Source organism: Prosopis cineraria, unplaced genomic scaffold (assembly GCF_029017545.1).
Source record: "Prosopis cineraria cultivar Desert tree isolate PC_DT_omini unplaced genomic scaffold, ASM2901754v1 PC2, whole genome shotgun sequence".
NCBI lineage: Eukaryota > Viridiplantae > Streptophyta > Magnoliopsida > Fabales > Fabaceae > Prosopis > Prosopis cineraria.
In genome coordinates, this window is record NW_026555333.1 from 40,648,726 (window position 1) to 40,663,027 (window position 14,302).

General features: G+C 35.5%; 1 protein-coding gene across 5 annotated transcripts in view; it reads left to right on the forward strand.

The window, feature by feature from the left end:
* LOC129302187 (cytochrome P450 97B2, chloroplastic) overlaps nucleotides 1–13,833 on the forward strand; it is a 28,408-nt gene extending 14,575 nt beyond the window's left edge. For all 5 annotated transcript variants that reach the window (XM_054940881.1, XM_054940883.1, XM_054940885.1 and 2 more), the window contains 6 exons: nucleotides 7,509–7,595; nucleotides 7,731–7,819; nucleotides 8,463–8,554; nucleotides 11,586–11,647; nucleotides 12,211–12,360; nucleotides 13,441–13,833. In XM_054940881.1, coding sequence (XP_054796856.1) covers nucleotides 7,509–7,595; nucleotides 7,731–7,819; nucleotides 8,463–8,554; nucleotides 11,586–11,647; nucleotides 12,211–12,360; nucleotides 13,441–13,668 — 708 coding nt within the window. In that variant the 3' untranslated portion in view covers nucleotides 13,669–13,833. The remainder of the gene's footprint in view (nucleotides 1–7,508; nucleotides 7,596–7,730; nucleotides 7,820–8,462; nucleotides 8,555–11,585; nucleotides 11,648–12,210; nucleotides 12,361–13,440) is intronic.
* Nucleotides 13,834–14,302: the final 469 nt, after the last annotated feature.

Below are 14,302 nucleotides of genomic sequence, written 5' to 3' on the forward strand. Positions count from 1 at the left end.
ACTCTAATGTCCTCCTCCATAACTTAAGTTTGCAATTAACCTCTTCTTTTGTCTCTGCTATAAGAACTATATCATCCGCGAAGAGCATACATTTGGGAATTTCCCTTTGAATATGTTTTGTCAAAACATTTAGGATCAAGTTAAACAGATAAGGACTCAGAGATGATCCCTGATGTAGTCCAATCTTTATAGGAAAATCCTTTATTTGACCACTAGGCGTTCTTATACTAGTTTTTACCCTCTCATACATATCTTGTATGGCTTTAATATAAGCAATCCGTACTCCCTTTTTTTCCAATGCTTTCCAAAGCACTTCTCTTGGTATACGGTCATAAGCTTTTTCCAAATCAATAAAAATTATGTGTAAATCTTTATCTTTACAACGATACTTTTCCATTAATCCCCTTAGTAGATAAATCGCCTCTATAGTTGATCTACCTGGCATAAAACCAAACTGATTCTCAGAAATACTTGTCTCCAATCTCAACCTGTGCTCAATTACTTTCTCCCACAATTTCATTGTGTGGATCATGAGTTCACTCCCTCTATAGTTAGTACAATTTTGAATATCTCTTTTATTTTTATAAATAGTAATTAATGTACTTCTCCTCCACTCATCAGGCATTTTCTTGGACCGTAAAATCACATTAAATAACTTAGTTAACCATCTCACCCCTTCTTCACCTAAACATTTCCACGCTTCGATAGATATATAATCAGGTCCGTTGGCTCTACCATTTGCCATTTTTTTAAGAGCTTCCTTTACCTCCTCATCACATATTATTCGATAAAATGACAAATTTTGTTCTCCTTCACCAGTTACTAAATCCTCCAAGTTACTAGATGAACCCTCTCCATCATTGAAAAGTTTGAAAAAGTAAGTCTCCCATCTATTTTTAATTTCATCATCTGTAACTAAAATTCTTCCCTCTTCATTCTTAATACACCTTACCTGTTCTAGATCTCTTGATTTTCTTTCCCTAGTCTTGGCAATCTTATAAATGTTTCGTTCTCCTTCTTTCGTCTCAAGGCTCTTATAAATTTCTTCAAAAGCTTTAGAACGAGCTTCACCTACAGCTCTCTTAGTTTCCTTCTTAGTTATACGGTACCTCTCTCAATTTTCCTCATTGTTACACAAATGTATGACTTTAAAACAGTTCTTCTTATACTTAATTTTGTTCTATATACTATTATTGCACCACCAAGACTCCTTTCTCTCAGACCCAGAACCTTTTGATTCTCCCAAAACTTCTTTTGCAACCTCCCGTATCTTTTTAGCCATATCCTCCCACATGATGTTAGCGCTTTTCTGAGATTCCTAAATTCTTTTGTCCAAAAAATTTCACTTGAAAATATCTTGCTTCTCATCTTTTAATTGCCACCACCTAATCCTTAGTGCTACTACTTGTCGACGTTTTTGGATTTTACTCATAATACACACATTAAGGACTAGGACCCTATGTTGTGTCGTTACAACATCTCCGGGGATCACCTTGCAATTTTTACAAAGTCTTCTATCTGTGTTCCTAACCAAGAGAAAATCAATCTGTGACCTTGAGGCTCCACTTTTGTAAATGATGAGATGCTCATCTCTCTTCTTGAAACAAGTGTTGGCAATCTTAAAATCATACGCCAATGAGAAATCAAGAAGAGTTTGTCCTTCATTGTTTAGCTCTCCAAAACCAAAACCACCATGCACCCTCGCATACTGACTAGCGTCCTTCCCGACATGCCCATTAAAGTCTCCTCCAATAAAAATGTTTTCATTCTGTGGTATGTGTCAAATCAACCCCTCCAGATCCTCCCAAAATAATTCCTTAAGACTGGCTTCTGTCCCGACTTGCGACGCATAAGCGCTAACAATATTAATAGTCTCACGTCCAATTATCATTTTTAAGGAAATAATTCTATCTAACTCCGCCTATGTTTATAGCCGGTCCCAAGCCCGGGTAAAGGAGGAGGGTTGTGTTAGGCCATCAACAGCCAATGTAAAAATTTGTTGAATCTATCATGAACATGGACAATAGACGTTATAATGTTAATGCTAGGTCGTTGCCCGTAAGTAACGCGCTGCATGGCTCGAGTACAGTGATAAGTGAGTTAGAGCCGCTGCATCGGCGCCCGGATGTAGTGTTAAATGAGCAAGGGCTACCGCGTCATTTTGGACGCACGCGGCTAAAGAAGTTAGTCCATAAGAGCAAAATTAGATTTGGTACTTGGAATGTTGGGACATTAAATTGTAAATCTGTAGAGGTTGTAGGGGTTATGATTCAAAGGAAAATCAATATCCTTTGCTTGCAAGAAACAAAATGGCGTGGAGAAGAAGCTAAGGATATTCAAGGTTTCAAACTTTGGTATACAGGAAAAGTAAGTGCACGCAATGGAGTAGGCATCATTATAGATAAGGAGTGGAAGAAGAACGTTGTAGAAGTTAGCAGAATTGGAGACAGAATTATTTCTTTAAAAATGATAATTGGACGTGAGACTGTTAATATTGTTAGCGCTTATGCGCCGCAAGTCGGGATAGAAGCCAGTCTTAAGGAATTATTTTGGGAGGATCTGGAGGGGTTGATTCGACACATACCACAGAGTGAAAAGATTTTTATTGGAGGAGACTTTAATGGGCATGTCGGGAGGGAAGCTGGTCAGTATGCGAGGGTGCATGGTGGTTTTGGTTTTGGAGAGCTAAACAATGAAGGGCAAACTCTTCTTGATTTCTCATTGGCGTATGATTTTAAGATTGCCAACACTTGTTTCAAGAAGAGAGATGAGCATCTCATCACCTACAAAAGTGGAGCCTCAAGGTCGCAGATTGATTTTCTTTTGGTTAGGAACACAGATAGAAAACTTTGTAAAAATTGTAAGGTGATCCCTGGAGATGCTGTAACGACACAACATAGGGTCCTAGTCCTTGATGTGTGTATTATGAGTAAAATCCAAAAACGTCGACAAGTAGTAACACCAAGGATTAGGTGGTGGCAATTAAAAGGTGAGAAGCAAGATATTTTCAAGCGAAATCTTTTGGATAAAGGAATTTGGGATTCTCAGGGAAGTGCTAACATCATATGGGAGGATATGGCTAAAAAGATACGGGAGGTTGCAAAAGTAGTTTTGGGAGAATCGAAAGGTCCTGGTCCGAGAGATAAGGAGTCTTGGTGGTGGAATAATAGTGTACAGGACAAAATCAAGTATAAGAAGAACTGTTTTAAAGCCATACATTTGTGTAACAATGAGGAAAATTGGGAGAGGTACCGTATGGCTAAGAAGGAAACTAAGAGAGCTGTGGGTGAAGCTCGTTCTAAAGCTTTTGAAGAATTTTATAAGAACCTTGAGACGAAGGAAGGAGAGCAAAATATTTATAAGATTGCCAAGAGTAGGGAAAGAAAATCAAGAGATCTAGAACAGGTAAGGTGTATTAAGGATGAAGAGGGAAGAATTTTAGTTACAGATGATGAAATTAAAAATAGATGGGAGACTTATTTTTCTAAACTTTTCAATGATGGAGAGGATTCATCTAGTAACTTGGAGGATTTAGTAACTGGTGAAGGAGAACAAAATTTGTCATTCTATCGAAAAATACGTGATAAGGAGGTAAAGGAAGCTCTTAAGAAAATGGCAAATGGTAGAGCTAACGGACCTGATTGTATATCTATCGAAGCGTGGAAATGTTTAGGTGAAGAAGGGGTGAGATGGTTAACTAAGTTATTTAATGTGATTTTACGGTCCAAGAAAATGCCTGATGAGTGGAGGAGAAGTACATTAATTCCTATTTATAAAAATAAAGGAGATATTCAGAATTGTACTAACTATAGAGGGATTAAACTCATGAGCCACACAATGAAATTGTGGGAGAAAGTAATTGAGCACAGGTTGAGATTGGAGACAAGTATTTCTGAGAATCAATTTGGTTTTATGCCAGGTAGATCAACTACAGAGGCGATTTATCTACTAAGGGGATTAATGGAAAAGTATCGTTGTAAAAATAAAGATCTACACATGATTTTTATTGATTTGGAAAAAGCTTATGACCGTATACCAAGAGAAGTGCTTTGGAAAGCGTTGGAAAAAAAGGGAGTACGGATTGCTTATATTAAAGCCATACAAGATATGTATGAGGGGGTAAAAACTAGTATAAGAACGCCTAGTGGTCAAACAAAGGATTTTCCTATAAAGATTGGGCTACATCAGGGATCATCTCTGAGTCCTTATTTGTTCAACTTGATTTTAAATGTTTTGACGGAACATATTCAAGAGGAAATCCCGAAATGTATGCTCTTCGCGGATGATATAGTTCTTATAGCAGAGACAAGAGAAGAGGTTAATTGCAAACTTGAGTTATGGAGGAGGACATTGGAGTCGAAAGGTTTTCGTCTGAGTAGAAGTAAGACGGAATATTTATATTGTAAATTTGATAAAGGACTATTCGAAAATAATTTGGAAGTGAAATTGGGAGATCAAATTATACCTCAAGTGGAAAAGTTTAGATATTTGGGAGCCATTATCCAAAATGATGGCGAAATCAGTGGAGATATTTCACATAGAATTCAAGCTGGGTGGTTTAATTGGAGAAAAGCTAAAGGAGTTATTTGTGACCGTAAGGTGCCTAATAAACTTAAAGGAAAGTTTTATCGTACTGCTATCAGACCGGCAATGTTATATAGTAGTGAATGTTGGGCTCTAACGGGACAGCAAGAGCATAAAGTTGGAGTAGCAGAGATGAGAATGTTACGATGGATGTGCGGACATACACGTAAAGATAAAATTCGAAATGAGCACATACGTGAAAAAGTGAGGGTGGCACCTATTGAGGAAAAAATGGTAGAAAATCGGTTGAGATGGTTTGGGCATGTACAAAGAAGACCAAGGGAGGCACCAGTGAGAAGAGTGGAACATATAACTTTGAGTCCGATTAAGAGAGGTAGAGGAAGGCCTAAGAGAACACTCTTGGAAGTTGTTGAACGTGATCTCTTAATTAATAATATTTCTAAAAGCTTAATAAATGATAGAGCACAATGGCGTCTTGCAATCCATGTAGCCGACCTCATCTAGTGGGATAAAGGCTTGTTGTTGTTGTAAGGAAATAATTCTATCTCCAATTCTGCTAACTTCTACAACGTTCTTCTTCCACTCCTTATCCATAATGATGCCTACTCCATTGTGTGCGCTTACTTTTCCTGTATACAAAAGTTTGAAACCTTGAATATCCTTAGCTTCTTCTCCACACCATTTTGTTTCTTGCAGTCAAAGGATATTGATTTTCCTTTGAATCATAACCCCTATAACCTCTACAGATTTACAATTCAATGTTCCAACATTTCAAGTACCAAATCTAATTTTGCTCTCATGGACTAACCTCTTTAGCCGCACGCATCTAGAATGACGTGGTAGCCCTTGCTCATTTAACACTACATCCGGGCCCCGATGCAGTGGCTCTATCTCACTTATCACTGTACTCGAACCATGCAGTGCGTTACTTACGGGCAACGACCTAGCATTAACATTATAACGTCTATTGTCCATGTCATGAGGTGTACTGAAAAAGCTCAAAAATAAATTTCAAATACTCTTCAATATAGGCATATAGCATATGAAAATGAAAACCTCAAATTTAGGAATTTTTTAAGAAAATCACAATCAAAGGCCTCTTGCACCTTGAGGAGCACACTGGATAAGAAAATTTTGAAAAATTGAATAATATAGAGAACCCTCACTCTTGGAGGTGGCAAGTGCACACCATGCCATCTTCCCGTGCTCCAATTACGACACACGCCAATCCCTTATGCTCCACGTGCTGTTAGCTTTCGAGTGGGATTCTTCACGTGTTATTTGGTCCATCCAGTGGGCCCTATGTGGCATGTGCCTTTTAAATAATATAATTTTTTTAAAATAAATTCATTTTTTTAAATTTTTTTATAGCTTGGGTCAAACCAAACCTGAGGATCCATTGGATCGAGTCCGTTGATCTAGTCAAAACACCCTTAAAAAAAAAAAATTTTGGCCTTTAGCCCAAAATGTGTTATATATATATATATATGGATTTGGGCTCACAAGCTGAAAACCAATTTTTTATTTTTTTTTTATAGAGGCTTTTGGGTTTGCCAGGTCAAAAGCATATAATTTTTTTTTATATGACTCAAAACGGTACCACACTATTTTGGGTCATCCCTGACCTCCAATTTGGGTGGAGTGACAGGTCGGGTCCTTCAAACTGGAAACTTCTGGGAGTCATTTCTCCTCCGTTCGACTTCCATTTCGCGCTTTTTTTTTTTTTTGAACTCTACAATTTTATTCGTTTACCCAAAAAAATTGCGTTTTCAAACACCCATTTTTCTGTTTGTTTACAGTTGGAAGTTTTGGCAATGTCTATTGCATACAAAACTCATTTATATCAACCAAGAAGCATCTTAACATGTTCACTTGACAAAAACATGCATGAAAAAGGGACAGAGGCAGTAACTTGATATTCAACGTGAAAAAATGAGCAGTAGATTTGCATGTACATATGTTAAGCAAATCAGAGTCTCAATATTCAAACACAAAAACACAGCCCAGGATACAGCATTGATCTGATACCAATTTGAGTTTTTGGAGGAGGATAGCATACTTAAATGAGATGGGTTGCACTAGATAGGATGTATGTGGGAACGGAGTCATGGTACAGACTTGGTTCAGGAGTACACAACAAATGAACTAAGAGAAGAGAGCAAAAAGAGAAGGAAAGAACCAGAGAGCTTTTTTGGAGAATGAGATTCACTTCAGTATCACACATTGCACTCCCCATGTATCTCTCTCGGATGTGTGTGGGGAGGCTATCAAACCGTTCCCACCATAGTTCAATTTTGAACAATGGGAATATTGCATAATGAAATGCTTTGTTACTCTCATTGACCTAGAGTTCTCCTTATTATAATGAACCCCTATGGGCTCATTTATTTGGGCTCAATCTATCAAGGGTGGATAACCCAACACATAAACCAAATGCTGAAATGCTTACCCATAATACCTTTGGTTGTAGCTTCCTTAATGATAAAAGTAACAAACAAAAGCTAAAAAACTTATCCATAATACCAAATTATGGAAATGCCAACACCAACGACTCCATAACCAAAAGGTACCTTCACAAATTTAAATTTCATACAAGAATGATAAAAACCTCATGAAATATATCATCAAACAAAAGGCATAACTGAAGTTGGTACCTTTTCAAATTAAATTTCAGAAAATCTTTATGCCTCTTGGCAGGCTAAATATTTTGTTCATTAGATAAATAGTCAAACAGTTCGTTGAACCAACTGAATATACTAAGAAATATGATCTTGGATGTTTCTCCAAGATTCCACTTCTAAATTTTTCTGTAATATATATTTAGAGGATGGCTTTTCAAGCGCCCTATTTATCAAAACCTCAGGATTTTCCCCTCTTATTTAACCCTGCGGCTGAATTTCTGCATTTAATATCGTATTTCTCTGGTTGGGTCTCATTATCTTTCCTTCTGTTTTCTTTGACAGCTGAGGGATGACTTAATGACTATGCTTATTGCTGGTCATGAGACCACAGCTGCAGTTCTGACATGGGCATGTTTCCTGCTAGCTCAAGTATGTTTACCTTGGCAGATGTTGGACATTGCATCTTGTTTAAGATGGACAAATTTAGTTGTTTCATGACTTCTTTTCATCAGAACATATTCTCTCAGGTAGCCATCCTGATCCATATTAACTTTCTGATTGCAGAATACGACTAAAATGAAGAAGGCTCAAGCAGAGGTGGATTTGGTACTGGGCGAGGGGAGACCTACTCTTGAGTCTCTTAAAAACCTGCCGTAGGTTCCAAAGTCCAATAACCTTTTTTTAGTAACAGTTAAAGGTTTGATATCCATTATTTTTATTCAACAATAAATTCAAAAATTATTAACAATTATATCTCGTAGGAAAAAGGGAAAAAAAAAAGCACATCCATGTGTTAGATAAAGAATAATAGTGCTTAATGCAGCTCTTCATTCATGATGTGGATTTACTATTTATTAATATAGGGGATTTCAATAATGGTTTCGAGTGTTGGAAGAATTGTTAATAATACTAACCTGTAGGATGGGATATCGTAGGTTCTGGCTTCCAATCATAATTAACATTCTCTTTCTATGTCTTAAAAAAATTTGGTTTGATTGGATTGTAATTTGCGTTTTCTCATCGTTTAGGGGTTTGTTTTTGTTATAATTTCTATATATGGCTATGTTCCTCCACCGAGAATTCTTTCCTTTTTTTTTTTTTTTGGTGGGGGGAGGGGGTTTGTGATACCATTCCAATGGTGACCTTTTGGGTATGGCTGAAAAGCAGGGCAAGTTAGATGCTAGCCCGCCAATCTTGCCAATTTTGTGATGCCTAAACTTGGAAGCATCAATTTTGAGCAACTCCAGCTTTTCTGCTCCTAGGACAGTTTTCTTGACATATATATCTTGCTTTCAGGTACATAAGACTTATTGTCATAGAGGCTCTTCGTTTGTATCCCCAACCTCCTTTGCTGATTAGACGTTCACTAAAGTCAGATGTGTTACCAGGTATTGCTCTTCGTTGAATCCCCCCATGAAAATAGGACATGACTTTTGTGGAGCAAAAACGAATTTAAAACGGAAATAACCAAACTTTCGAAGTCAAAATTTAATATCAATTAATTCTAATAATGATCATCAAGATAACTACAATAACTTACTGATCCCAAGCTATGGAGACAACACCAATGAAATACCATTGATCCAAAGCTCATATTGGGATTGTAAGATTAGGAGTAATACCTGATATGTTGCATGGGTCTCTATACAGATGACGGGGTCACTATGAACCTGGTCTGTACTCACAACAATTAAACAGATAGAAAGAGGAGAGAAAAGTGAGTGTTTTTTGATTGTGCATAGAGAGTTACTTCTTCAATTCTTGCAACCCCTACACATGGCACACTCACTCTAAACATGTTATACCATAAAAGGTAGAATTGTTCAAAATGTTTGCAGCCTTATCATGAAAATTAACATAAAACTCATAATTTAAAAGGCAAGAAATAGAAACCAAGTTCCGTCAGATATTCAGTGCATGTAAAACATTATGGAGAATTAAAGGCTTTGCCACAACTTAAAAGCTAATTTGCAGGTTCCCACGCCCTTCGCTTCAATCTTTGTGTTGTTGCTAGCTGTCAATGGTACTCAATAAAGGATCCTTGATCCCTCCTAATGTGGTTTATGGATTCTGAGTTTACAATCCGAAGAAGAGACAGTTTCCGTTAGAAAAACATTACTAGAAACATATGAAATATGTGAATTCGCATAATTCACATGTACCTAATTGTGTTCATTTTGTTCAAGGTAGTCCTTTACAAGATGACCCATCTTTTCTCAAGAAAAGCATTTGACCTTCCTCAGGTCGACTCTTTTTTTACTGCCCTTCTTCCCCTTCTTTTTAGAGCACATGAAGATTAACTTGGTCTGTAACCGGAAAAAAAATAGTTACTTTTAACAATGTAACAAAACACTAGAAACAACTAAACCTCATGAGCAGGGATCAAGGATCCTTTATTGAGTATTGTCATCTGCCGAACCTAAGCAAATGGCTTTATGTGGGCCACAACGCGAGGATTGATGTAAATGGCATGGTGACCTGCAAATTAACTTTGCATTATGTCAAAGTTTTGATTCTCCATGATGTTCTACTTGAATCAAACATCCAACAAAATTTGATTTCTATTTCCTGGTTTTTAAATTATGGGTTTTATGTTAATTTTCAAAAAGTTCTTTGTAATGGATATTGTTGGTGATGTATATTCACATAATTGCTTTACTTCTTTGTAATTGATATTGTTGTTATGAATATTTGGCACTCTAAACTAGGACATATTAATCAAAATAGAATTATTAAATTAGCTAAAGAATGAATGTTAGGTCTAGTTACAAATATGGAAATGTCCTTATGTGAAAATTGTCTAGCCAGTAAAACAACTAGAAAATCTTTTGGTAAAGGTACCAAGGAAAATCCATTGCAATTAATCTATTATGATATATGTAGTCCTATGAGTGTGAGGGTCACTTTTCATAATTTGGTCATATCTATTTGATATCTCAAAGATCTAAAGTTTTTCAGTACTTTAAACGATACATTAATGAGATTGAATCAAATGAACGATAAAATTAAAACATTATGAACTAATTGAGGTTGTGAATATTTACCCAATCAATAATCAATTTAAAGGGCTCTATGTTGAAAGAAGGTCAATTCTACAACAATATACAGCTATTGAAAGAAGAAATAGAACTCTTCAAATTTAAGGGGAAATTGCACTTAAGGACTCAAGCATATTACACATAAAGACCGTGTGACTAATATTCATATAAGCCCCATAGGCTTGAATTTTGGGTCTGATCCACCAAGGGTGAATAACCCAACAGGGATAGTTCTTATTACATGCTTTCGCCGACTTGATATCCGCAACCTTAATTGAATGTCTAAAAGAGAACATGATACAAATTGCTACCCTAAGATATTGATGGCTAAGAATTATTTATCATCAAGGCAAGAATAAATAACTGTTGGGTTTCATGCTTAGTCCACCCTTGGTGGAATTTAAGTTTTTGGCCCAAGCCCACATTGAAAATTGGGGGCTTATTTGAAAATTGTTAAGATTAGGGTCCTTAATCATGATATACTCCTTTAATTTGAAAAGAAGGAGGGAGCAGTTAATTTTTAGAACCATGCATGGTTTGGTTAATGGAAGTGGATGCATGAGTTATTTTATGCGTGTGGAGAACACAAGACTCCAACCTTCTCTCAGGACCTTAAAAGTTTTCTTTCTTCTCAGTTGGTGGTTTTTGTTGTGTAATACAAGCAATGTCCTCTAAGCGACTCTGCTTAGGGTGGTTTATATTTTATGTCATGGAATCCGGTACGTATTCTAAGTTTCTGCAGTAACACATTACTATTTCGTTCCCAAAGAAGAAAGGGAGTGTAGAGCATATACTGTAGAAAGATCAGAAATGCTTCTAACATGAGTAATCAAGGCAGATGCACAGCATCAGCTCGAAACAACAAAGTAGTCTCTGCCAATTGACTAGGGGACACAGTAACTGATCAATTGTGGTCAACTGAATTTCACTAAAAGGTTTTGGAACCGGGCCTATCCCTGGATGGTACACCGTCAAATGCACTGCACTCATCCCTTTTGATACAGCTACCAAGCACCTTCTTCATTCTGCTTCTAAAGTCTCTGGATCTATATCACTGCACTCATCCATTAGACGGGGCCGGCTATATAATTTGAACAATTCCATTGTGCTCTATCCTCAACCATATCTTTGGGAGTATTGTTAATCAAGAGGTTTCGTTCAAGCATTTCCATTGTGCTTTTTGTTCTAATCTAGGGAGACAGAGCCAATGTCATGTAAACAGTTTGCTTCACAGCTGCCTTAAGAGTTTAAGACCAATATCAATTTCTACATTCATCTTACACCTGCTATCCTTTTCCTTTCTTTTTGTTTAATCATTTCTCAATTTGTTTCCTTCATTTGGGATAGTATTAGCGCCTGAGGATTTTATGTCACTTTACAGGAGGATACAAAGGAGATAAAGATGGTTATGCAATTCCTGCTGGGACCGATCTCTTCATATCTGTGAGCACATTTTTTTTTTTTATGTCTGAAATGCTTGGTTTTTTTTTTTTTTTTTGGTCCTCTCATGTTTTACAGGAACATACATTATTCTGTTCTGCATGTAAGAGTCACATTTACTTTAGTTTATTGGTTTATCAACACCATGAAAGCCCAAATTGTAATTATTAATTCGGGTGTTGAGTATTTCTTTTTGTGTTTGAGATTAACAACTTTTTAAATTTACCTTACCTTTTGATTCCGTTGGTTGTTTCAGTCATGTACATAAACATATATGTCACAGACAAACACATGTTTATCTGACTTGGTTTTTTTTTTTTTTTTTTGTTTCTTTTCTTTTCAAACTTGTGTGTTTGTTCAAACCCACCTGCCCATGTGAATGCAAAAGGTAGAATAGGAGGGAGGCATCAGGAGGGAAACACAAACCATTTATATATGTGTGTGCGGAGACGCCCATATACCTTAGTTCTTGTTTTTTTTTTCCCACCTGCATATACCTTGGTTTTGAAATATGTTCATTTCACATGTTGATGGTAGTGTAGTTGCTAAAATATTCCCTAATGCAGGTATATAACCTCCATAGATCTCCATACTTCTGGGACTCTCCTCATGAATTCGAGCCAGAGAGATTTCTGGTGCAAAAAAAGAGTGAAGAAATTGAAGGATGGGCTGGCTTTGATCCATCTCGAAGTCCTGGAGCCTTGTATCCAAACGAGGTTGCTTCTTAATCCTACCTTTAATGAAGGCTTAAATTCACATATTTAGTGTGGTGGAATTTTCAATTTTATCCCTTCACTTTTAATTGAGTGAATGCTGTTCTTTAGGGTTAAAAAATATCTGGTGAGTGATTTAAATCCACTCACTCAGAGAGTGTCAACAATTAAATTTCATTAACACTTGAAAATTATTGAGTTACATTTCCCTCTAAAAATTCAAAACCACCCTCATGATTAAAATACTTTTCACATTATCCCTTTCAGAAATTTGAGATTTGGTACTTTCTAAATATTATATGACAAAATCTTTAATAACCATTCGATTAAATCAAATGTTTCTAATCATGTCATATGAAACACTTATTGAGTGAGTAAATTTGTATCACTCACTAGATCCAAATCCAAAAATACATAATTGAGTCTCTCTCTCTCTCTCTCTCTCTCTGGTTTTTTTTTTTTTTTTTGTGATGATGAAAAATGATACTGTTTTGATTTTGGCCATTTGAATAGCCAAGTTAAATGTGGGTTAAGTCATGCGATCTCCCTTATCCCAATTCATGGTGATGTTACTTGATTACTTATCATTTGCAAGTGCATTTGGCCTAAATCAAATTTATGAGTTAACATCGACATCAATTCTTGACATCACCGGAACAAAACTAACATGATAAGACCCTTTTAGTGTTGGAAAATGTTAAATGCGATCTCATTATGATTGATTTATGAATTGTGACGTTTATTCATTCACCACATGAGAGTTTATATAGAACAAAATAAGAGCATCCCGATAAAAACCAAATCAATATACAATAATTACAATAAAAGTGACCTGTCAACCTAACCATAATAGGAAATTACAATCAACCGAAAATCACAACACTGATGGAAAATATATATACACACTCTCATGTGGTGAATGATAACACTGATTTAAACTATAAATCATAAATCAATCATAACCAGACTCAACTTAAAGAGGCAAAATTAGAGAAACTATAAACTAAAAGTGTATTTAAACACCTTATTGAAGCATGATTTATTCTGCAATATAATTGGCAATATGTATGTGGACTTGATCAGATTGTATCAGATTTCGCTTTCTTGCCTTTTGGTGGTGGACCTAGAAAATGTGTTGGGGACCAATTTGCTCTCATGGAGTCTATTGTAGCTCTGGCTTTGTTGCTGCAAAATTTTGATGTGGAATTGAGGGGAACTCCTGAATCAGTGGAACTGGTTACTGGGGCAACCATCCATACAAAAAATGGAATGTGGTGCAAACTCAGGAAGAGATCTAGCTCGCATCATTGACATACTTTATAGTGAACATCATTAAGCATGTTGTATATCATTTTGCTTTCTTGTATCCAAAAAAAAAAACAAAAGAAAAGAAAAAGAAAAAGAAAAAGAAAACATATACAGCTAAAGGATGCTCAATTAATTAGATTATTTTTAGAAAATAATTAAGGTTTTGTATGTTTAAGATTAAAAAATAAGTTATTTTTAGATAGTTTAAAGATATTATAAAAAGAGATTTTTTTATAAAGATTTTATAAAAACAAAACATTATTTTATGTTTAGTTACAATGATAAAAAAGTGATTATTAGGTAGGTATTTTTAAATTTTATGATATATGCATTGATTTCTGTTTCATAAAAATAATTTATTATATTATTTTAAATTTTTGTGATATTTTCACATATTCCGTCTCTTTATGATACTCTCTTTTATTCGTGGCATTAAATTATTTTGATAAGCTACTTTAAATAGCCCTTGAAAACAATTAGACATTTACTTTTTTTTTCAAATTCTAATTATTTTTAAAATTTTAAACAAATATTATAAAAACTCACAAAAAGAGATTTAAAAAAATTGATTTTTTTGTAAAATAAGTTGAAATAAATAATCGCTAAATTAGCTTCTTAAAATAATGAAAAATATATT